Here is a 25,525-nt window from a genome sequence, read left to right as displayed (position 1 = left end):
AGCACTTCGCCAGGAGGAGATCAGACGGCAGTCAAAGGCAAGTAGCAGCAGCAAAGGGATCAAGGTCAAGCAGGAGGAGGAGGATGTGGACCTAGCATCTGAGGGAAAGCAGGAGAAGCAGACGAAGAAAAATCTCTCCAAGATCAAGTGCTTCCACTATGGGGAGATGGGTCATTATGCAATCCAGTGCCCAAGGAAGAAGAATAAGGGAGAGTATTCCGAGACTAAGGCAGCGCCAGCACGGGCAGAGAAGGAAGTTTTGACAGACGATGACTGTGCCATGAGTGCACACGCACCACTTGAGCGAAAGTGGGGAGACATCGAGCTATAGTCAGATAGACTATAGGCGATGAGGGGCAGGATCCTTGAGGTACCCAGCCTCTTGGATTAGACCTTGCTATGAGAGCCCCAACGAGGAGTAGCAGGACTAGCTGAGTCAGGTAGAGACGAATGCGGATGGAGCGACTAGCACAGTGCAAGAGTCCCGAGACAACGCAGAGCTAGCAGGCTGCAGCAGTACGAGAGACACAGGAGTGTTGCACTAGTGCAGGAAGGCACAGAGAGGTGTGCAACAGTGCGAGATGCAAGAGAGTTGTTGCAGCAATGCAGATGTCAGAGAGGGAGCATTTGTCAGCGGCAAAGGGAGCTTCAACATCAGTGGGTGTTTCTAACCCAACAGGGAGGTCAGTTGGGAGATTAGTTACTTACTTCTCAGTAACTAAGTTGCAGTGCAGTAGTGGGCAACACGATGCAGCGTGATGAGAGGAGGTGCATTGTGGATGCAGCATTGGGAGTAGGGACCAGCAGTAGCGCGGATGCAAAGGGAGTTGTCTTACAGATGCAGCAGTGGCAGTGGCAGAACCATGGGCAGCAGTACAGGATGCAGCAGTGCAGAAGATGTTGGGCAAGAAGGCCTAGCATCAGCACAGGTACCGATGCCGGATGATCAGAGTAATACTCAGTGAGGAGTATTGCTAGAGCACAATCCTCGCTAAAAGGGAGTGTTGATTTTGGGTAGCATCGGATGTGCTCTAGCCACGAAATTTGGTGGAGAGGTTGGGGCACATGAGATCTCCAATACCCAGAAAGGGTTTGGGCAGATTCTAAACAGATCAAGAGATATTAAAATAATTAATATTTTTAATGGAGTCCCTAAGTTTATACTTAGGGAAAATAAAATATTAATGAGTATTAATATGAATCTGTGTTCGAGTGGTCCAAAAGACATGGATCAAGCCAGATCTAATCTTAGTCGTTGATTAGGGACTTAATCTCAGCCGTTGAATCGTCAATAGGAAAAGTATAAGAGGAGGTTTGAGGGTCACTTGGAGATTACACTAGAGTGACCAGTCATTCTATTCTCTAGAGCAGGGTTTGCTAAGAGAGATAGGATCAGTGATCGGAGAGCAGCTGAGGGGTATTGAGTACAGAGAGATAGAGAGGCAGAGATAGTGTCGGGATAGCGGCAGAGCATCCAGAGAGAGAGACGCAGGAGCAGCCAGTGCTCACGTAGGGCCACGCAGAGGTAGCTAAGCGTTGTGCAAAGCACCAGAGGGGCCAGCGTAGCTGACGCAGAGGCTCAGAGAGCTGACACAGTGCCTCCTGGGGCTGACGCAGGGCCAGTGCAGGGCTAGGAAAGGCTGACGCAATCCAGATTGGGCAGACGCTGGGGTTTCTGGGGCAGATTGGTGTTGAGTAGCTGCCAGAAGGATTATCCGCCAGTAGATTTGTCAGAAACGGAGAGGTGTTACTGCTAAGGAAATTCTCTATTGGGTAGGTCAGTTTCGGCACCCAGATTGTACTCTGATATTGCTTAACAAGAAAACCTCAGATAGCTGCATCGGTTTTCCCACATTGGATTTTTCCGGGGACATTAGTCCAAAAATAATGGTGTCGTGGTGTGTTTGTTCTTGTTTCTTTTAGTTGTTGATCTGTAATATGTTGAGCATGCACTAGTGTTTATTTTCAGTATTTACATTGTAAATAGCTTGTTAAGGAAAGTAACAAGCAGGTAGGAATAAATCAGATAAAGTGCATGGAGGGTTTCTAACTAAGTACACTTAGAAACTTCAACACCTCCTTATAACTCCTTGGGCCTCCCTAGCCTCATATGGGCCCCTCCATCCACCTATTCGACTTTCCTTCCAAGCTATTCGAATGGGCCAATTGGAACTCCCATGTGGGTGGCCTCCACATTCCACTAGCAAGCAAATAAAGTCGAATTGCCTCCTAAGTCCCTAAGTCGAAAATGATGGGTTCTCTTCCTTAGCCAAAATTGTGCAAAATTGTGTAACAACACCCTGTTACAAATGTGTTTGAGAATAGACATGACATTCTACAAATTCATGGAGTTGTATCTTCGTTGATACAAGATGATAGGATCCTTTGAGTGATAAACAAAATTGTTGCATTGAGAAAGGATCTGACCATCGTAAATTAATCTTTTGTGCAATCTTGTGGCTATTGGATGCTGAGAAATCTAGGGCATCGAGATTAAGTGATCTCTTCTAATGATAATTGTTTGTGATTGCTTTTTATTTTATTAGATTACGATCTTCTCTTTAGCTAGATTATTATAGTGTTATTCATCAAACAGTTATCAAAGCATAAACAATAACAAGAAAAGAGACAGAATATAGGCGATCATCTAGAGCCAAACCTCTCCCACTTGAGAGGAAAACCCGAACAAATTCTTTTTCTTATAGAGACTTCAATTGACGAATACCAAGACCGAGACCCTTGACCTATTTGCCTCTCCAAGACCAAGTCACAAAGTTCCCTTGATGAGTTCCTTCTTCATTGTGTCAACGATAGGCACACTTCACGACTCTTCCTTCTTCTTAGCTATCTCTCAGAGTTTTAGTTCCTAGGGGAAAACCTGCAACTTTCGGCCCTAGATAAGAAACCCTAGCTCATGAAGATGGACCAACTTAATTTGATTACATGAAATAAGAGACTGAGCAAAGAACAAGATACATAGGACACCATTATTTTTTGACAAAATAGTCCCCGGAAAAAACCCAATGTGAGAAAACCAGTGCATCAACTGTGAGGGGTTTTATATTATTAAGCAGTAGTTTTGAATACAATGTTGGATGCCCTACCGGCAATCCAATTACAGAGAAAAATATGATTTTGGAAAACTAAGTAAGATTACCTCACTTCACCCGGCAGTTTCCGGTTGATCCGACAGCAGAATTGGCAAACCCCCGGCTATCCCTGCGTCGGCCCTGCGATGTCTCTTTCGCCTCATGGAGCTTCTGCATCAACCTCTCCCGGCTGTTCTGGCATCTCCTTAGCAGTTCCGAATTTATACGTGAAGGCAACTTGCATGCTTTCATTCGAAAGGAAGGCAAGTTGGACCGAGAGTTATATAATTTCACTTTCTCTTAACCGTGGATGAGTGAGGGCAAGGCGCAAGTGGAGGAATTACCTTACAGGTGCTAATGGTGGGCAGCCCCCCCCCCCCGGCGGCTTTTAACCGGATGTTAACTCAATGCTAGAAGCTTTGCCCTTCTGCGCTGGCCCTTCTGGCTCTACATCAAGCCTGCGTGGGCCCAGACTGGCCCAGCGTCAATCCCTCTAGGTGTTGCACTGCCTCCACTAGTGGCTCTCCGCCTCTCTGCCCAGTATTCCCGAACTATCCCTACCCCTCTGCTGCAGAATGATCACTTAGTTCGAATTTCTCAACTTCCAAGCCCCAGAAATTTCAAACTCTAGATCAATTCGTTCTCTCAGTGTGTTTCTGAATGAACCCCAAGCCTCTAGATCAATTCGTTCTCTTAGTGTGTTTCTGAATGAACCCCAAGCCTCCTTCTTATAGTTTTCTCGTTGAGACTTCAACAGTCGAGATTAAGTCTCTAATCAACGGCTAAGATTAAAAACTGGGCTTGATCCGTTTTCTAGAACATTCTCACCCATATTTTGATTAATACCCATTAATACTTTAATTTTCTTAAGTTTAGACTTAGGAACCCCATTAAAAATATCAATTATTTTAATAAAAGACAATCCGGGTAGAATTTCACCAAACGGTTTCTGGGTTCTTTAGAACTCATGAGACTTAGCCTCTCCACCAATTTTCATGGCTAGAGAACATCTGATGCTACCAAAAACTAACAATAGCAGCACTAGTTATGCTTGCACTATAAGAGATATTTCTCTTTGTTCCTTAGTAGACTCCTTCACTTATGAAGAGGACCTTATCCCTATCCAATCGAGCTCTTCCTTGAGATATAGTTGCAGGTCTGATATGATAGCAATGTGGCCCTAATTCTTCGCACATGTGAGGAGATTCCTGTTGAAGGAAATGTAACTAGGTTCGGTCTTCATAAATGTACTTTTGATATTTGTACTTATTCGAGAAAAGAAATATTATTTTTATAATATATGACAATGAGTTTCTTGCTCATTAAAATGGGTCTAGCACATGTTAAGTGCTATAGGTGAGTCAAATAGTCAAAAGGAAATGTTGAAGGCCTTAAGGGCATGTTACACCATGTATGATTATGTATTAAAGTCAAGAGAATACCTCCAAGCAAAGTCAAGTCTCCTCCTATGCAAAGGAACCATCAAAGAAGCTCCTTCAAGCATGTTACACCACCATAGAAACCATCTGAAGTCTGCTCAACAAGTCGGCCTACAAACAGTTAACATGTCGGCCTTCTAGTCGGCCTAAAAGGAGGGACAGTCCTCTATAAATAGAGGTTGTCCACTCCATTACAACGCAATCAAGAGCTCTGAAATCCGAGGGAAGAAGAGGCTAAGAAAAAGGACGAAAAGGAGGTCTTCTAGGGCAGCGAAGGAAGAGAGAAAGAAGCCGAAGATTAAGGATTGTCTCTAGGGTGAACACACAGCCACACGTGCGAAAGGGGAAGGGTCTACTTGCAGCCATAGCAGCAGAAACTCACTGTTGGCATATCTATCTAATTGGACTAGGAAACTAGACCTATAAGGTCTCCCAATCAAGCGAAGGAGAAGGACACTCAAGCAAAGGAAGAAAAGAGCTTACCATATAAAGGAAGTCACCACATGTGCAGAAATCTAGGGCTACAGGACAGTCATATCAAGTCTGCACCTACACCTTGAAGAAAGAGCTCATTTGGTCAAGTAGAAGGAAGGGATCATCACAAGAAAAGGGACTTATCAAAAGGTGTCTCTTCTAGAGCAAGTGCAACAAGGTCTATCAACAATTGAGAGAAGAACAAAGTGCCGGAAGAAGGAGGTCGAAGTGTCAGAAGGAGGAAGTGTCGAGGAAACAAAGTGTCAGAAGGACTTGACTTGTGCTTGGAGGATATTCAAGTCAGGGGTCTAGGGTTTGGCATTGATCAATAAGAGAAACTTACTAAAGGGTTTTCCTCTCAAGAGAAGAGAGGTTTTGGCCCTGGCAGAGAGCCAACATCTTGTGTTCTTGTTCTTATGTTTTGGTAGTAATTTGATGAAGTACACACACATGCATTAATAAGAAGAAGAAGAAGAAGAAGATTAAGCTAACAAGAAAAAGTAAAAAGACTCCACAAATTGTTATCAAGTAATGAAGAATCACACTACACTTATTTGCCCTAGATTCTTCAACAATTCCTTCAAGAAACTTATGTTAAATACATCTTTCTTCCTTCGCTTGTGTGATCTCCATCTTCGCTTGAGTGAGAGGCCTTATAGGCCTTCTTTTCTAGCCCAACCAATGAAATTGTATGACTGTGATGGGAGGGTTGTTATGACAGCAGGCAGAGCCTCCTTCCTTCGCACGTGTGACTGTAATAGGCCCTAAGATAGCCCTATTACACTTTGGTCTTCTTTCTCCTTTCTTTGTTTCACTTAGAGACTCTTCCTTCGTCCTTTTTGTACCCTTTTCTTGTCCTCTACCTTCGCTGATTCCAGAGGTGAATTGTGTTGTCATGGAGGAGTGGAATGACCCTTATATATAGAGGTTTTCTCCTTCTTTAAGCCAACTTGATGCCGACTTGACTTCTATGCTTCGGATTGCTTCCTTTTGTGATGTCGTTGCATGGAGGCTTGTGACTTGGCTTGGAGGTATTTCTTGGACTCTAATACATAAATATACATGGTGTAACATGCCCTTAAGGGTCTTCAATATTTCTTTTGACTCTTTGACTTCCCTATAGCACTTTGACATGTGCTAGACCTATGAAATGAGCAAGAAACTCATTGATATAAATAATAAAATAATATTTGTTTTCTTTTACAAATACAAAGATCAAAATTGCATTTATGAAGACCGAACCTAGTTACATTTTATTCAACACCAAGTTCCCCCATAATCAAAATGCCCAAATACAAACAAGCATAAGCACCCGATTGCAAAATGAATAAAGTATATTTTGATCAGAAGCTCGCCTTCCAACATGTCCTCTTAACAAATGGGTGAGGAAACATATGACTCATGCATGTGGTGGAGATATGGATGGCACGTCACATTGGCTACAAGGTGGTTGCTGCCAGCTGGAAGGGGTGAATAGGAGAAAAATATCTCCTTAGGGTCACCCACTTTTGGTGGGTAACAAGACCATTCTATATTATGTCATGCATAGATGATCCATTCTACAACAACTCATTTGATGTATTCATTTGAGGTGAAAAGATCATCTTAGGAGCTCAATGTGTGGGTAAATTCAAACTACTAAAGCAACAATTCGATGAAGTTCAAATAGATATTATCACCAAAGATGCAATTGTCCCATATGAAACAAATGTGATTTGTATCAGGTGCAAGAGATATATCAACATGTAAAAGGGCTACTATAAAGTACTATAACAACCGAAGGTTGTCCTTGTTGAATTTCTATGACCCTTGTGTCTAGGATAGAATCTTAAATCACTGACGCTACCAAACCAAAGATCTCAACAAAGCTACTTAGCACAGTGGAACAATACAGTGCAGTAAACAAATCACGTGCACAATAAGAACAATGACAACAATATATATAACCCAACTTCATTATATTATCAACATATAATACGATAGTCTAGGGCTCACGTACAAGGGATAATGGCCCTCAAATATCTACAAGTACAAGAATACAAGATACAATGACAATCTCGTTGCTCTAGTGCACAATCACAGCCTCTATGTCGTATCTCGTCCTGTCGGTCCTTCAATTCTGATCTGCTCTCTAGCTGCCCCTTAGTCCATCAAGAAAGAACACATAGAGAGACTCCAGGAGGGCTGCCACATCACTGCTGCAAGTCACTTCTACTACAATGAACACAGGCTGATCCAATCTGCTCCTCTAGGCTGGCCAATACCTGAGCTCCAATCTGCCAATCTAGTAATCACTTTTGTCCATCAAAGTGTTGCACATTAGGCTCCAATCTTCACCCAATCATACAACAGTCAACATCATTCATGTTTGTTGCTCTAGGGTTACTTTGGGAACTGTCACATTGCCCTCCAACAACTCTTCAAAAGCCCAATACTTTTCTATGGAATCTGCTCCTAGGAAAGGGCTTCTAGCCACCAAGTTAGCCCTCTTCCACTTGGCTTCCACATGCTACAAAATGTCCAAACTTGGGCCTCTTCCCTAGAAACAATTCAACACAAAACCATCAACATACCTGTACTTGTGAGTTGGTGCATTTGTTGTAGTTTATCAATCTGGTTAAGGCATCAATGCAGGCCCTGACAACCCTTCCTAACCACTGCAACAGTCCTCAAAATCAGTGTGGTTTCCCTTCCTTGCTTAGTTACCTCCTACGTTGTCTGTTCCCTTATCACAGAGCTTGGTAATGGGCCTTATGGCCCCTCCAGCAAGTCCAGAACAGGCCTGCGGTATCTCTGCTGTCCCACAGAGCCTGCGATCCTCCAAAACAAGGAGTATTATACCCTGAAATATGCACCAAACAACCCAGAAACAACCTGGCTAGCCTCTGTTGTACCTCAGCCTTGTTAATCCCACAAAACATACCCTAAATTAGCCCTTGTGCTCCTCGGCCTTCTCCTTTCTGTATTGTGGCTACCACAGGTGATGATTCTCCTTAGAATTGTTGCACTTGGATGTCTCTAAATGATCCTTCCTCACCTTATATTTATATCAATACAAGGGCTTCTCAAAATTGCACCAAGAGGGCTTGACAACTTGTCATTAGCATTATAACACTAGGTTGACCTTAACACTTGTTGTCCATGCCCACTCCTTAACTTAAACAATTGATAACTCATTGTAGACAACTCAGAATTCAACGATTCTTGTTGCGTTGGATTCTCCTAAACACCCTCTATCATCTCCATCCATCACATGTCCAAAATGCTCCATGGTTTTGGCCCAAACCCTTTGGGTACAAAACCTCAACCTTGGGTTCCAAGCCCACAAATGACTTTTGTGGACCCCAACCTCCAAACCCTGAACCCTGGGCTTGGAATACCTCCCAAGCTACCAAAAATCAACAGTCCTTATAATTGATTTGTACATTCGTCCAACAGTGCATTGGCCTAATGTCAGTAGCATACTCAAGCCATGATGTCACCAAGTCATGTTCTCAGCTCGACCCTTTGAAATTCATTTATTACAAATGCACACTCTCCTTCATATAAGCCAAGGAAAGTAAAACAACGAGCCACTAATGATGAAGGAAAGAATAGATGGAGTGAGTTTATCCTTGAAGGATCGCATGAGGCTAATTACAGTGACTTCTGGCAGATATGCAAGATCTTGAGCGATAAAATAGTGTTTTTGTTTGGATAAATATATATATATATATATATATCTGTATGTGTGTGTGTAATACACACACACATATATATATACACACACACATGTGTGTGTGTGTGCACATACACAAACACACACATATATATACACCTCCAACATTAAAATTGAAATTTAGGGCCGACCTATGCACTAAAGGGACTATGACAAGGCCAACCTATGTTTGGACTTAAAAAGTATTTGGATATTGGTGGATAAGGTCCACATTCCGACTTATAGAATAGGTTGAAGCTTACCTACATGGACAAGGTTTGGGGAGCCAACCTTTGTGTTTGCGTTGATGTGGAGAACTATAAGGTTGACTTGTGCCACTTTGAAGGGCTTTTAAGAATAGAATGCCCACATTGAAACTCCACTTTTCCATCTCCAAAGTACTGGAACATCATTGGACCTACTTGTGCAAAGTGGAAATGTTATTCAAGGCAAGGTGTTGTGCATTTAGTGAGAGGAGCATTGAAGGGATTTTGGAGGTTGGACGTTGCACCAAAGCCTCCTTTTCCCCTCATTTATTGGAGATTGATCACTTTTGTGAGCTTGTATCCCTTAGAATTTCTACAAGTGGCATGAATACCCCTTAATTTTTGTTATTTAGAATAATAATTGATGAAGAGGGCCTTTTGGCCCTCCTTAGGCTAGATTAGGGACTTGTAGGCTAAATAAAGAATATTTTAATGGAAATCAAGTAGAGCACCTCCTCTCTAAGGTGCACTTCCTCTCATTTTTTGATGGTTGGATTGAGAGAGAAATCTCTTAGCAAGTCAGAAATTTCTGAATTTTTTTCTCTTTTCTTTATCTTAGCTATGGAGGATTACGTAGAGTGATGTCTTGGAGGATTTTGCTGGTTCTCTTTTCTTGACGAATATTGGTAGATCTTGATGAGAGGGCCTTGTTGATGTGGATACGATTATTTTCATAGATGATTATTGGTTAACTTTGATGATATATGCTATTCAATGTGAGTTATCTTCTTCCAATCTTGTTTATTGTTAATTGATAAGGGTTATTAAATATTTTTTGTTGGTATTTTTATCTCTTTATTCTCTTAGGACAAGGTTCTTTATTAAGTTCTTTTTGAGATGACATAAGTTAAGCTCTCTCCCTTATTTATCCTTGAAAATTGTAAGGTACTTATCCCAAGCCTCTAGAGTACATGAGTTAGTCTGCCCTAGTCCTTGAGGCTAAATTTGCTCCAAGCCTCTTTGGATCTCTCATCAAGCTCTTGCAAGATGACCTACAATAAGCTCATTCCCTTATCTTATGTTTGAAAATTGAAGGAGGTTAGGGTTGGAGGTATGAGGGACACAAGTTAGTCTCCCTTGGATCCTTGCACACACATCCATCTTTTTCTCTCCAGTGAATCGCTCCTTGACTCCATATGTCCTCAAAAATATCTTGGCAAGCTAAGGCACTGATCTTCTATCCTCCATCACCTTTTCTTCCTATAAATCATTAAAATTGTTTTGTTGGGGTTTCACTCTCTTGGTGATTCCTTGGGTGTGTGTGTTTGGGGATCCCCTTTGAACTCAAACCTTGAAATTACCTTAAACCCCAACAATCTTATCTTCCACCCTTAAACCCAAAATGGTGCAATCCTTTAACTAGAGGTATTTGAAGTATAAGCCTTAGGGGGCTATTGACTTGGTTTTATTGGGCCATTCAATCCCTAAGATCTACTAGGGAGAATCCCCCTTGAGCTAGAGGAGAGTTGGCCAGAAGTGAGAGAGGAGGGTTGGTGAGATGAGAGTGGCACCCTCTTGATTATACTGAGTTTCGCACTTGAGCTTTTGGACTTTATCTCAAGAAGTGAGAGATTTTGTTGTAACATTTTTGGCATCATTTCTGGGGATAAAGTCCATTTTCCATAGGACAACATTGGATGAAGTTTGAGATTGAACATCTTTCCCTCCAAGTGACTCCATTGGAAGAATGAAGACCTTGTTCTTACAAATTTTGAAGACTTGATGCTTGGCTGAGACAAGTATCATTGTGAAGCCATTTGACAACTCACCTTGGCAACTCCATTATCAAAATAGTACAAAATTGCATTTATCATCAAAGGTTGTGCCCCAAGCTCAATGCTTAAGATCAAAGAGAGGTGATGTGGCACTAGGAGAAGGAACTTGGCCTCATTGCAGGGGATAAAGTCAATTTCTAGAAGACAACATTGGATGAAGTTTGAGATTGAACATATTTCCATCCTGGAAACTCCATTGGAAGAACAAAGACTTTGTTCTTACAAATTTTGAAGACTTGATGCTTGGTGTAGACAAGTATCATTGTGAAGGCATTTGACAACTCACCTTGGCAACTCCGTGAAAAAGGTACTAAATTGCATTTATCATCAAAAGTTGTGCCCTGTTATCGCTCAAACTAGCAGAGGGGTCATAGGAGGGGATCCTATAGAGCAACTACTAGGTCAAGGGGCAACAATGGAGCAATAGCCCACTGTCACCTCAGTTAAAGCTCCCTGTTATTTACGGACTTTCACCGATGGGAGGAGACCCAGTATAGGAGGAATCACAAAGATGAATGTATCAATGATGGGATGAGGGGTGATTCTTAAAGCCTATTCACAACAGCGACTCAATTGAATAGCTTACTTGCTTGAGAAGCAAGGTGATAGGCCCTTTAAGAAGGGCTATGAGGATACCTAGACCTAGGTTTGGAGGATATGCCTTGACAAGGGGCTTCCTAGTGTTGAATCTCCACGATCTTGGGTCTATGATAGAATCTTAAAATCTCTGACGCTACCAAACCAAGAATCTCAACGATACTACTTTGCACAGCGGAATATAAGCGGCAGTAAATCACACATCCACAAAATATGGACAACTTTTTACAATTTTCAACCCAACTTCATTATATTAATCAACATATAATATAACAATTTAGGCCTCCCGTACTAGGGATAATCGCCCTCATACATCCACTGATATAAGAATACAAACTAGGGCTTGGTGTTAGTCCATCGACAACCAATTTTCCCTCAACAAGATACTTTGACCATCTGGCTGATGCAGTCGAATCTCTCAGCTCCTCTCGATCATACCCTGTACCTACTTGGTCCTTGGGCTCCCGATCTGCAGGTCCTGCCTCTATCAATGCTCCAAGTCCATCTAACCACTGAACCTCGGCTATCAATCTACTCACTAGTTGTGCCTTAGTCCATCAATGGCACAACACATCGAGACTCCTATCGAGTTGCTCACAACTTCGTTTGTGAAAAACTCTCAATTTGCCTACTGTTGCTCCTGAGGAACTTCAGCCCACTATAGTCTTCCTGCACTGCTCCAATGCTCCAATGAAGACTAACATAGGGCACGGAGGGTTGCCACCTATCACTGCAAGATGTCCATCTCCCATAATGAACACGGGCTAGGAGGACTGCCCATCATCTGTTGTATAAGTCCTTCTCCACACACAAGTCTAGGTCTCCACAAAATGCTCCTGGTTGATTACACCCATAAGCTCAACAACTGCCACTCTAGTAACCACCTAGGTCCATGAAGATGGTGCACACCGGGCTCCAACTTGGACACTATCGCGTTGTCCTCCAACAAACCATAAATGCCCAATCACATCCACAATTGGTCCACTCCCACGCTGCCCTCCAACAAACCACGAGTGACCAATCCTCGTTGTAGTATCTATTGCTAGTTAGGGCATCCAACACCTCCACATGGCTGCTAACAAACTTCTCTAATCAATCCTCTCCTAGGACACATATTACTCCACTGCAAGATCTGCTCCTAATTGGGGTTTCTTAACACCCAAGACAACCCCAACACATGGCTCCCACAGGTTGCATATGAATTTGATCCAAAACTGGTCAAAGTTATGACCCAACACAAGACAAAATGTAGCTCCAAGTTTGTTGTATTCTTGTTGTTACAACTGTGACTGGTTAGGGCATCATAGCATGTTGCAATAGCCCTTAATCACTGTGGCCCCACTAAGGAAGGATCCTCCAAACATGTGTTGTTGTTCTGGGCACAAATCTGCTCCAAAACAACCCCACGCTGCCACTGTTTTGTGGTGGTAAGGTCTATGGCCTACCACAGCTCCTTGCCTGTACCTACGTCCCACACAAAACAGGTTTCCCTTACCTTTTTACTACCCCAACAGACCTGCGTTTGACCTTGACTTACTTGGCCTTCCTACAAGTGTGAACAGCCCTTCAAACAACCCTCAAAAGGATCCTACTTAGCCTCTTTCCCCTGTTGAAATGCTCTCCCACCTATTGCCCAAACAGAGATAGGTGCCCTGAGTTTGTCCACTCTTCCAACGAGCTCTTGTGTTGCACAAATGGATGTGAGAAATGACTCTCCATCACCTTCTTTTTATACACATAAGAAGGGCTCCTTCCAACGTCCTCCATGGGCTTGTCCAGCTGTCAAGAGGCTTACTAAACTTAAGCCGACCTTAACTCATTTGGTGCAAACCCACTCCATAACTTCAAAAATTCATATCTCCATTTCTACAACTCGGAATCAGATGATCTTCGTTGTGTCGGATTCGTCTCGACAAGAGCTATCATCCTCATCCATCACATGTCGAAATGTGCTCATGGTTTTGTCCCAAATCACGATGGGTGCAAAACCCCAAGCTTGGGTTTCAAGCCCACAAGACCACTTGTGGAGCTCCTTCCTCCAAACCCTCGATCCTCAAGGCTTGGAGTACCTCCCAAGCTACAAAAATCAACACCTAGGCTTAAGCATCCTTGTGAAAAAATGGGTTTTATGTAATCTTTGTGGAATTTGAGTTGTAGAGTTGTGGGACCACAAAGAACCCAAGTGGACCCTGTTAGTGTCCATTAGTCCCAGTGATCAAATGTACTCTTTCATGTGGTTGATAGGGTCTTATATCAAATTATTATATTTTCAAATAAAATTTGACATCTCTTGGTTGTCAAATGGTTATAGGTTATTGTCTAGGTATCATTGCTACTCCCTCCACTTGTTCAAGGTCAACATTAGCCATCATGGTCATGTCATCATTCTTTGTCCTAGGTCATCAAAAGAGTTAGTGGGTCACCATATAGGTCATGGTTTAGGATATACATTGGATTGTCATCATCATATCAATCATCAATATCAAACAAGGGAGTCATGTCATTCATTTTTGTCATCATCATGGGAGATAGCAATTAGGGAATAAAGTTTTCAAAAAGCAATCAAAGTATCATTTCCTATTCAAGTTATAATGTTGCAGTGAAATCATATCAACCAAGTCATTTTGTCCAAAGTACACATGATGCCATTCAACCATCAAAGCCAAAATTCGATTTTTCAAGTATAAAGGGGCGTTAAAACATTTCAAAGTTCATTTCATCCTTTCAAAAGTTCCAAGAGCTCTTATCTACCATTGAGACACTCACAATAGCCATCAAAGCATCGAAATTCCATCACCACTGCTCTAGCTATTAGTTTGTTGCATTTCTGGAGGGCCTCGCTGCGCTTCTGGAGGTTGTTGCGCTTTTGATTGGGAGGCTAAAAGGAGAAAAGAACAAGTTCATTCTTCATTTCAGTGTTTCAAAGCATCTTTCAAAAAGTAAGTGGAGCCTTCACAAACCCTAGATGCAGTCAATTCCCTCATAAAATTGATTAAATTCCTTGCTTAGGGTTTTGCTGTGTTTTTGCATTTTCATGGTTTTTGGCTCCTTTTCAAGAGAAACCCCCTTGTTTCTAAGCTTTCCTATCCCTAATTACCCTCATCAAACACTTTCCACCTTTCCCCACACTCAAAATCACTCATTTTATCATTTTCCCTCACAACCCTAGCTAGTTGTTGCGCTTCTAGCTTAGGACTGTGTTTTTCCTTTTTTCCCCCTCTTTTCTCACTCAATTGGAGAAATTCCACTCCCATTACCTTCCTCACACATATCCCTACCCCCCATAATTTCCTCAGAAATTATCCCATCCTCCTTCCCCTTCATTCCCTTCCCTCAATTTGTTGCGCTTTTAGCCCTGTTTTGCAGCACAAACTCCCTTACCCATTCTTGTTTGAAACTAGGGTTTTTGTCGAAATTAAAGTCAAATCATGGAGAATGCCAGTGAAAGAAAGAAGTTTAAGGGAGGACAAATCTCAAAATATGAGCCAACTCATATGCAAGAGGTCAATAGATCAGAATTCATCAAAAGATCATTGAGCGGGCAAGTTGACTAGGGTTTTGTCTAAAGGTGCAAGAGGTAGGTTATCATCAAGGTTTAACAAGCCTATTTGCCATAAATTTCAAGAAGGATCAAGTTACCATAGCAGGGGTTAACTTTTTAGTGTCAGCAGAGGTCATAGCATCAGCCACTACAATCCCTAATGAAGGTGAGATTTGGTTCAAGGGGATGGATTTAGACCTAGAGCACTACAAGGTGTTCTTGAAACCACAGTACAAGGAGTCTCCTTCTCATATTTTTCCTAGCAAACAGTTGTTGGACAAGTATAGCCCTCTAATGAAGATTATCATGAAGTACTTCACTTGTGAGGGCAAGTTTAGCAGGTTGTATCAGTATCACATCAGGTTATTGATGCATTTCACTTCTCAAAAGCCCTTAAACCTACCTAATTAATTGTTTAGAAGCTTGGTAAAGATGACAGAGAAGGTACAGTCAAAGGGAAGAAACCATCAAGCTAGTCTTTTCCATCATGCCTTAGTAACGCTAATAGTCCTCCACGAGCTAGTATAGATCATTATGTCATGGGAAAGCTTCTTAGAGTCAGTTGCTCTTCTTCCTGTTTCAAGTCAGCCAAATAGTCAAAGCACTCCTTCACCGCCCTCCAGGCCACAAGGAGTGGGGCCATCTAGCATGCCATCAGTGACAAAAACTCAGCCAAGAGCAGAGATTTCAAAGACCTACAAGAGAGGTAAGAGGTTGATTTTTGCTCCTAAGATACAAGAGGAGATGCCTAAACCTAAACCTAGAACTAGGTCTCAGGCTACGAGATTACCGAAGGAGGTTGTGGGTGAAGAAACAATTCAAATTGAAACCATGATGGAATCACCTAGAGACAGAGATGACTCACCTTTCCAACATCATGAAGAGGTGCCTCTTAAAATAGAGATGGCTGACCTAGCAGAACACCATGGAGATAAGGCAGCAGAAGATAATCAAAGAGAAAGAGGCACAGATTAGGGAGCTAAAAGAGGACCTTTCTAAAGCCAATTTCATGGTGGCTTTCCTACAACAAGAGAATAGATAGTTGAAGCTGAGCTTAATGCAACAGAGTAAATCACAAGAGGATCTTCCATCATCCAGCAAGGCATGTGTTATGGCAGCAAAGGATAAAGGTAAAGCAATCATTGATGTGAAGCATTTGGAAGAGGAGAACATTTAGGTGCAGCCAAGGAGACCTACAACCAGAGCCATGGCCAAGAAGCGACAGCAAGCAGAAAATCCCTCTCCTCCTCAAACCCTAAAAACCTTAGATGACTCCATAGCTGCTAAAATTGAAGAGGACAAGGAGTATTGGTTTGAGAAAGTGAATGTGCACCTAGAGAAGCTTTTGAAGAAGGCAAACAGGGATACTTCCATGCAGAGGAATATGGCAAGGCACTACTATGCAAGAAACATGGTTGACAAAGTTACGGTCAAAGACATGAAAAAGAAGCTCAAGAGAACCCTAAGGAAACTCAAGAAGAGGGATAACCTTCACCTCTTAGCTGAAGCATCACTGGTAGTCTGAACACAGGGCAAAAAGCAAAGAAAGGAGGCAAATTTTTGAAAATTTTGAGTTTTTGATGCACAAAAGGAAAAGTAGTCTAGAGAAACGCAGCGAGTACTTGCTGCGCTTTTTCTCAGGAGGTCCAAATCCAAATTTGCAAGCATGTGAAGATAGCTCTTGATATGTACATGCTAGAAAAGTACTTGGGGACATTTGAAGGATCATTAATTTTCAGCAAATGATCAAATAGTGCCTATTTTTCACCTTTCTGCCACTATTTTAGAGGACTTGCTGCATTTCTGGAGAACCTTTTTTCAAATTAGTTTTGAGGGGGCTTGAGGATGGATTTTGGATGACTTAAAGGTTCTAGGGTGTAGTAGACATCCTAAAATATCTTCACAAGTCTTCAACAAAGTTCAGAACACCTTTAAAGGCATCAAATTATTAGCCCAAAGACTCGTTGCGCTTCTGCAGAAACTTGTTGCGCTTCTAAGGAAGAAGGCTTTTCTTGCGTGTTGATGGTGAAAGGTCAAGTTTTGTTGATGTAATTAGTGTCTCTATGAACTTACCTGATGTAAATGAATGTTTTAGTGATGATTAAAGTAAAAAAGCCTTGTAATTAAATGCTTTGAAAACAAACTCAATTAGTTAGTTGAAAGGAGGAAAGTGGTTCTAACTCCCCTATGATGTGGCAGTGGTTAGGTAGGATCATGAAATCAATTCCTAGGAAGCGGGATTCGACCCCTTAGAGGGGAGATTTGGTTTTTTCATCTATATGTAGTCAAAATCAAGCAAAGGAGAGGGTTGGATATTGGAAACTCATGCTCTTGAACTAGTGTTCTTGATATTGGCAGAAATATATGCAGTTGCAGCAATTTTTATGTGATTCTTGTGTTGTGATAGTGGCTTTGTTTTTCTTATGTGTTCTTTGATATTTGATTATTAGACCTATCTAGCAGCCATCTACATTTCATCTTATGTTTTATCTCATGAATTTTAAGCAAAAATCATCATCTAAATGCTTTGTTTTGTTTAGGATTAGCATTTTAATGTTTTCTTTCTAGATAAGTGAATTCATGCTTTTGCTCACTTAACTCCTACTATATTATCTTCACTACACTACAATGACAAATCCTTTTAAGTCATTGATTGCATCTACCTTGCCCCATCTTATGACTGCAACTGATCTTTAGGAATACTTAACCTAGTTCTCAGACCTAGTGCTCTTATCCAACAAACCCAAATCAAACCCTACTGAGCTGATACCTAGCCCAAAATCGACATATTCTCCAGTCACTTCCATTGGCTGTGAGATTGTTTTAGAGAGAGCTCTCTCTGACTTGGTAGGGCTAGCTGCCAAGTCCAAAGTTGGTATGAGGTTACCTCTTTGGTTTCCTTTCTCAGCCTTGGGAAAACTAAGGAGTGCTAACAAACCCAAACTAGGTCAAAGGTAGGGGGTTCATCAACCAAGGAGGAGCTTGACCTAATTAGGGGAGAGAATAGGATCAAAGGACAAGTTTTCTTTTGAGATTTGAATGCAATGATCCAAGTGAGGAAACTAACCCAAATCAACCTAGGGAAAGAGATGGTCTTGTGGCTAGGGCTTTCTATATCTCGAGATTCCACCATTGGATTTGCTTCAAACTTGGAGGACCTCTTGAGAAAACTATAGTGCAGTAGTGGACCAATTTTCAAGGTGTTTGGATGGCTACAAAGAAATTCGTTTGATGCCCTAGGTGACCTACTAGGGTTAGACCTAGAATTTGGAAAAGTGAAGAAAAGAGAGGTAATTTTGACCACCAAAGGGACACGAGGAGCAGGTGCCTTATTGCTTGAGCTTAATGGAGTCAAGATACACATAAATCGAGAATTTTCGTGAGCTAAGGAGCCCTAATTGATCTTTGCTAGCCTCTCCAAGGGCAGCAACTAGGTCAGTAGGGATTTGAGCTGATACCTAGCCCAAAATCGACATATTCTCCAGTCACTTCCATTGGCTGTGAGATTGTTTTAGAGAGAGCTCTCTCTGACTTGGTAGGGCTAGCTGCCAAGTCCAAAGTTGGTATGAGGTTACCTCTTTGGTTTCCTTTCTCAGCCTTGGGAAAACTAAGGAGTGCTAACAAACCCAAACTAGGTCAAAGGTAGGGGGTTCATCAACCAAGGAGGAGCTTGACCTAATTAGGGGAGAGAATAGGATCAAAGGACAAGTTTTCTTTTGAGATTTGAATGCAATGATCCAAGTGAGGAAACTAACCCAAATCAACCTAGGGAAAGAGATGGTCTTGTGGCTAGGGCTTTCTATATCTCGAGATTCCACCATTGGATTTGCTTCAAACTTGGAGGACCTCTTGAGAAAACTATAGTGCAGTAGTGGACCAATTTTCAAGGTGTTTGGATGGCTACAAAGAAATTCGTTTGATGCCCTAGGTGACCTACTAGGGTTAGACCTAGAATTTGGAAAAGTGAAGAAAAGAGAGGTAATTTTGACCACCAAAGGGACACGAGGAGCAGGTGCCTTATTGCTTGAGCTTAATGGAGTCAAGATACACATAAATCGAGAATTTCCGTGAGCTAAGGAGCCCTAATTGATCTTTGCTAGCCTCTCCAAGGGCAGCAACTAGGTCAGTAGGGATTTGTACTCAAATTTGCAAAGGAGACAAAGTTTCGAGGTCTTCAACCTAAGAGGTGCCTCTAGGAACATTCACCTAATCCCTCAAAGATCAACGCATGCATTTAACCACTTATTCAAGGTCCCAAAAGAATTTCGCATCACATTTACCCATACAAGAATAATGATAACAAGATACATGCATTTGACAAGTAAGATAACAATAATAACATCAAAAATTCGACTTACATGAGACAGAGAGTATATCCATTTATCAATTTCGCGTTAGAAAGAAGCTCCAAAGACCATAGCAAAAATCCAAACATCATAGTGCATCAAGAAAGTTCCAAAATGTTTACCCAACAAAAAGTGCGAAAAGCTCTCAAGAGATACTAATCCAATCCAAGTGATGATGAGAGGAATGAATGAGCCTTTCATCTATTTATACAATCCAATAGGGGATTCGAATAGCCTAATTTGTCTTAATTAGCCCCAAATAATAAAATAATGCTCAATAATGACATGAATTGGTGACAAGCCCACCAAGATAGCTCAATAATACAAAGAATAACCTCTCAAGAGGGAAAAATAATGAATATGACAAAGTCGTTGGGCCATTGAAGAGGCTTAATGGAGCCTAAATGTGCCAAGTTGAGTGAAAAGGCTCCAAACATAGTGCTAAGTGGACAAGGTGTTGGCCCCTTGTTTTCCAAGAAAGTCACATGTGGTGCTCCCCAGTGGGCGTGTGGGCACAATGACATCCTCATGGGTCTCCAAATGGATCGATAATGTCAGTAAACCATCTATAAGGGCTAGGATGATGGCATGTGCCTTTCCTTTGTCTCCTGCAGTGAGACACATCATCATCTGGACCCCGGAACCTCTGCCAAGTGTATGGTGCAAGTGTGGAGCCGACTAGGCATGGTGAACCAGGTGCATCATCCTCATCCAAAAGGTGGAGTACAAGCAATCACTGAATTGTGTTAGGGATCCATGAAGTACTCTTTGCTATGGTGAAGGCCCATTGCTCTCAATGCTCACTTTACAAGTGCTAATGTGGCCCTCTGGAGGGCTTGGACCCCATATAGGGAGACCAAACCCCAAATGGAGACCCCCCCGCAATCCTGCATAAGATCCAATGCGTCCCCTTGCCCTTCAATAGAACAAATCATTAGAATAATCAAGTAAAAGAGCTTACAAATCATGGAATCAATGGGGCACTTCATGGTGACATGCCCTTCCATAGTGGACTTTGGCATGTACAAGTGTCTCCAAGCTCAATAAGGGGGATAACCAAGGAACCTATTAGGTGGTTTCAACCCTTTAAAGGGGGTGACAAGTCCATGGTACATCCATCAGGTGGTAGGTGGCAAGTGATATAATGATGGTATGAAGTGGGGATGAGGAGAAGGCTCCAAACCACATGCCATGGTACTAGGGAAACTATAATAAGGGAAGCCCACACCTGGGTATATGAGTGTATGAAGGAGCAAATTGTAGTACACAAGTTACCAAAGCCTTTATTTTTACACCCTTCTTCATATGCCTTTTGCCTTTGATTGATTTTTCTTCATAACTACTCGGGGCTCCAAGGATGAGAGCATGATGTATAAAATATAGCAGTAGGTACCACCTTTTAAGGTGGGGCATTTCATTGCCCACCAGGGGTTGGGACAATCATGGGTTCCTTAATGTGGAGGGGGCTCATCTAGAGCCCATCGGAACCAAGGTGATGGCCATAAATAAGGGATAGAGCTCATGTTTGGCTTTTGCCCACATGCTAAATTTATATGTCCAGACCATCTTTTGCATTTTATGGTACATTTCCTATTGAGTGTGGCCAAATTATGCTTTTTCTTTTCCTTTTAGCTACATCAACCTCTGGGGCATCGTTCCAAGCCCGACCCAAGGTGTGGACAAGGGGAGGGGTAAGCTAACCCTATGTGGAACCAGTGGACATATGTGGACCCGGATGGGAAAAATGATGAATGGGGCTAAAATGAGTGGAAAGGAGTGATGTATATGGTGTCGAGAAGCGGGACCACACAACCAAAATCGGGATTTCCCAAGTAGTGCTAACCCTAAAGCTAATGGGCAATAAAGATGATCCCACGGGACTAGAATACAAGGCTAACCACCAAATCAGGGAGATGAGACAAGAGTACAGAGCTAGCCCACTCTTTCCGCTGGATCCCCCCACCAATCCATTGCCCAAAAGTGTCCATGAAAAGTAAACAAAATTACTCAACTAAAGCAATGAAAAGTCATAACTTTAGGGTTGGGAGACCCACCTTCAAACATACAATCATAAAAGATAAGCGAAGGACCACATGGTTGCCTCAGGTAGCGAAGATAGTAGCACATCGAGCTATCTGGTGGCTGCAAGGGGTTGTTGGGTGTCGGCTAAAGACCATCTAAGAGAAAATTTTCTCCTATGAATGCTACCCACAGGTAGTGAGTAACATGCCCCAAGCTCAATGCTTAGATAAAAAAAAAAAGTGATATGGCACTAGGAGAAGGAACCTAGCATTTAGCATTATAGGTCGTTTCCCTTTCAAGTTCACAGGTGAAAGGTGTCATGCTACCCCACCTATTGCAACGTCAGTTAAAAGAGCTTGCATATCCACTTTTTTCTGTTGAACCGCTTCAATATAAGCCTTACCTCGTGATAAAATGTCTATGGTGACTATTGGACAAGGCTTGGAATATTTATGAAGGTTACTTGCAAGGTGAATACTCAAACAATGGATCCCTTCATATAAAATTGTTGCACGTAGAGTGCAAATGACCTTGTTGAAATATGTAACTAGGTTCAGTCTTCATAATGACATATGTAATCATGATTGTATGTATTTGATGTAAAAATAAAATAAATTTATTATTATTATTCTTGAGGCATGAATTGCAGGCTCAAGGGAAATTTATTTTTAGGTCAAGCACACATTGGGGGCTTCTAGGGCTTTTTATTTAGTCTACAAGTCAATTGAGTCATATTCATGTATTGAAGACCCATTTGGGCATGTTACATATTGTATAGAAAATTTTATTTGAGTCAAAAAGCTCTCCAAGACCTTGTCATAATGCAAGTAACAAGTCGGCCTATCAAGCAAGGACAAGTCGGCCTAGAGACAGCTACAAGTTGGCCTACAAACATGGACAAGAAGACTATATAAAGGAGCACTCGGCCTCATTCAAGGACACTCACTCACCACACTCAAGTTTGATCAAGGAAGAGAAAAGGGTGCGAAAAAGAGAAGGATAAAAGGGAGAAAAGAAGAGCGAAAATCTTGGACTATTTTGGGCTATTACTCTCCACACATGCAAAGTATTAGGGCATCCTTCTACAACAACAAGTACCAAATTGCAGTCACTTGAGTAGATCTGAGTTTTTGGGTTAAAGGAAGTCTCTCTTGCAAGCCGAGTTAATAAGGAGAAGGTCTCATCTCAAGCGAAGGAGAAAAGAAGGTCAAAATCCCTAGGGTTTCTGCAGAAGAATCTACTGGAAGTCGAAGTTGCAAAAGAATTTGTTGGGGAGTTCGAAGTTGCAAAAGAACTTGCTGGTAATTGCAAAAGGAAGGAAAGAAAGATTTGACTTGGTCTTGGAGGGTCTTGGTCAACGGTCATAGGTGTTCAAATTCATCAATTGAAGTTCTATAAGAAGAGAAGAATTCTAGTGGGTTTTCCTCTCAATTGGAGAGGTTTTGGCCCTGGCTGATCGGCTATACCTTGTGTCTTCTTGTCTCATTGTTCTTTATGGTTTGATAGCTGTTTGATGAAAAGAACTCAATAATTATCAAGTTGAAGAAGAATCTAATTAAGATAAGCAAAAAGACATCATAAGCAGTTATCAAAGTAAGAGAAATCACCTAATCTAGCTGCCCTAGATTTCTCAACAGACCTGCCCACATTGTCGTTGAATGGGCTCCTATATACCCAAAAAATGTCCAAGTATTTCAGCATGTTCATAGAAAGAAAGTTGACACCGAGGATAAAAATAAAATTGTGGGTTTTTGCAAAAAGCAATCAGATGTTGAAATTTGAAGCGCTGCATGAATCTAGCTTTTAAATGAAAAAGATAGATTTGGCCTGCTTTAATCTGCAAATAGAGTTGCGTTAATCTGCATAGAAGTCAGAAAATTAGCCATGGGATTTTGATGTTTTTCCGAGAAATGAGTAATCGAATGGAAATTGTTGTAATACCAAAAAAATTCTTTGCCCCCGACTAAAATGTCGCTTTCCCTTTTTCTTCTAACGAAATCGATATTCTCCCTTCTTCCCAAATATCAGCAGCTAAAAAAAAACGAAAACAGAGAGCAAATTTTGCTTTTGAGATGATATGGACGCCCAATCAGTGTCGGCAAAGAATTGACAGAGCAATGATTTTTCATAAAATCGTGATTTTTTCAGCAGCCCGATTTTGGTAGCTTTTTTCAGCAGATTTCTCAGCCAGTAATTGACTCACTGATTCATTAATAAATCGCTGATCATCATCGTTTCATCTGGGATTCCGGACATAAAACCGAGTGAATACAGACACAAAATTAACCAATACAGCAAACAATTGAGACACGGCAGACTTTTTGTGGCTGGTTTTGGGTGGTTTCAATACTTCATGCTAACAAGTTTCCCTCTTTCAAATCATTCCCGTGCATATCAGATTCGTAAATGGCAAAGATAACACTCTATTTCCAGCAAAGAAGTCATAGAATTAGCTAACCTGAAAGTGTCCGAGGAAAAGTAATTCTGGGAGCTTGAATGAGGTTCAGAGTATGAAATTTAAGCTGGAAATTTCTGCAGTTTAATCTGCCTGTAGCCATGAGAAGTACTGTAGTTGCACAGTGATTGTTAGCCCACGCCAGCACATGGCTTCTCTGCAGGCACTCCATGTTGAATGGAGAAGAATGTGTGTGTCTCATAGAGTTTAGTGTGAATTGGTTAAATAAATATGCATATTCTGCAAAGGTTTCAAAGCAGTAGAGTCTGGAGAGAAAAAGCTAGGTTTGTGCCTCACATTTAAATAATGCAGGATAAGGTCCATAAAATGCTTGATATCACCATTCATAACTGATAGAAATTAGGATTTTCCTTCTCATGGCTTTTAAAAAAGCGCATGCTATTAATTTAATTTAATTTAATTTAATATAATATAATATAATATAGAGATTTTAACCATAATTATCGAGGGAAGCCATGTCTTTAAAGAAATTAACTTTAAGTTCTTTAACTTTAATATCTTAAAGTGATATAAATTTTATTTTATTTTAAAATTATAATTAAAATAGATTTATATGAATTTAATCTTTTTTGGTTAGATTATGTTAGTTTTGAGATCATTAGTATGTTTAATTTGTGGTTTGAGTAGTCCCAATTTAGGGGTATTTAAGTTATTCCAGTGGTTTGAGTAGTCTGGACTCACGGCATTTAAGCTATAGCATTTTTGAATTGGTGACATTTACACCACACACTGCTTTAACAAAACACCCTATTACTATTTGCACTACACTTTGTGGACATTTTTATTGATATTTTAAATAATAGTAATAATAATTTTTAATATAAAATTTTAATAAAATTAATTAATTTTAAATATTTTAAAGTGATATAAATTTAATTTAATTTTAAATTTATTTTCTCAATTGGGTTTATGCTAGGTGGTTGGAGGAATGATTTGGCACCTCTCCACTGAGGTTCAATTTTTGCAAGTGACAAGATTAACTTCACTCCTTAAAAAAATATTTTAGTTTAAATATCACAATTAAAATAAATTTATATGAATTTATTTTTATTGATATTTTAAATAATAATAACAATATTTTAATATAAAATTTAATATTAATATACAAAAAATAAAAATGTCAATGTTAATAAAAAAAATTCTTATGGAAAAAATTATAAATTAAAAAATATATAATTAATAATGAAATTAAGTTCCCTATATCCTTCTCTTGAAGTCTTGGACACACCTCAAATAAACAAGCAAAGACTTATGTCATTTTCTAGGGGTTTATTCAAGTTACCTCTATAATTATTCAAGTTACCTCCATAAATCTTGGCAGTATAATAATTGTGAGAATTTTTCCAAACATAATATGTCACTTTTATACAGACACACCTTCTAAGTATCTAAAGTTAGTAATGGAAAAAGAAGGTTGACTCATTCAGTTAGAAAAAGAAGACTCAAATAAGCAATTCATTTGGTTTAAAATATCAGAAAATGGAAACCACATTAGAATTGCAGCATGTTATTTTGCACCGCATGTTTCAAAAATCTACAAAGGTAGAGGGCTTGACCACAAAGATCCATTTGCAGCCTTAAAAGCGGATATTGCAACATACTTGCAGTTAGGTGAAGTCCTTATAGTGGGTGATTTCAATGCTAGGACTGCAAGTGAGCAAGCTAGCATTATTTGTTGTAAAGATGATTGTGACCCTATTTGGCTTACAGAGGAAAGTAATCATCAGTGGGAAAGAATTTCAGGGGACAAGGGCTGCAATCTCTTCGGTGAACAATTGCTTACTCTATGTGGGGCCTTTTATT

At 40.8% G+C, this 25,525-nt stretch overlaps 1 protein-coding gene across 1 annotated transcript in view; it reads right to left on the bottom strand.

The window, feature by feature from the left end:
- EMB1030 (Alanyl-tRNA synthetase, class IIc) overlaps positions 1 to 24,015 on the bottom strand; it is a 348,351-nt gene extending 324,336 nt beyond the window's left edge. Inside the window, exon 1 of the mRNA XM_089405768.1 lies at positions 23,705 to 24,015. Within this exon, the coding sequence (XP_089261894.1) occupies positions 23,705 to 23,903 (199 nt within the window). The 5' untranslated portion in view covers positions 23,904 to 24,015. The remainder of the gene's footprint in view (positions 1 to 23,704) is intronic.
- Between the last annotated feature and the right edge of the window lie 1,510 nt (positions 24,016 to 25,525).

This window comes from Pinus tabuliformis, chromosome 2_2 (genome assembly GCF_031772625.1).
Source record: "Pinus tabuliformis cultivar Carrire ecotype Pingquan chromosome 2_2, CPIR1, whole genome shotgun sequence".
Classification (NCBI taxonomy): Eukaryota; Viridiplantae; Streptophyta; class Pinopsida; order Pinales; family Pinaceae; genus Pinus; species Pinus tabuliformis.
This window is presented reverse-complemented; position numbering and strand designations above follow the sequence as displayed.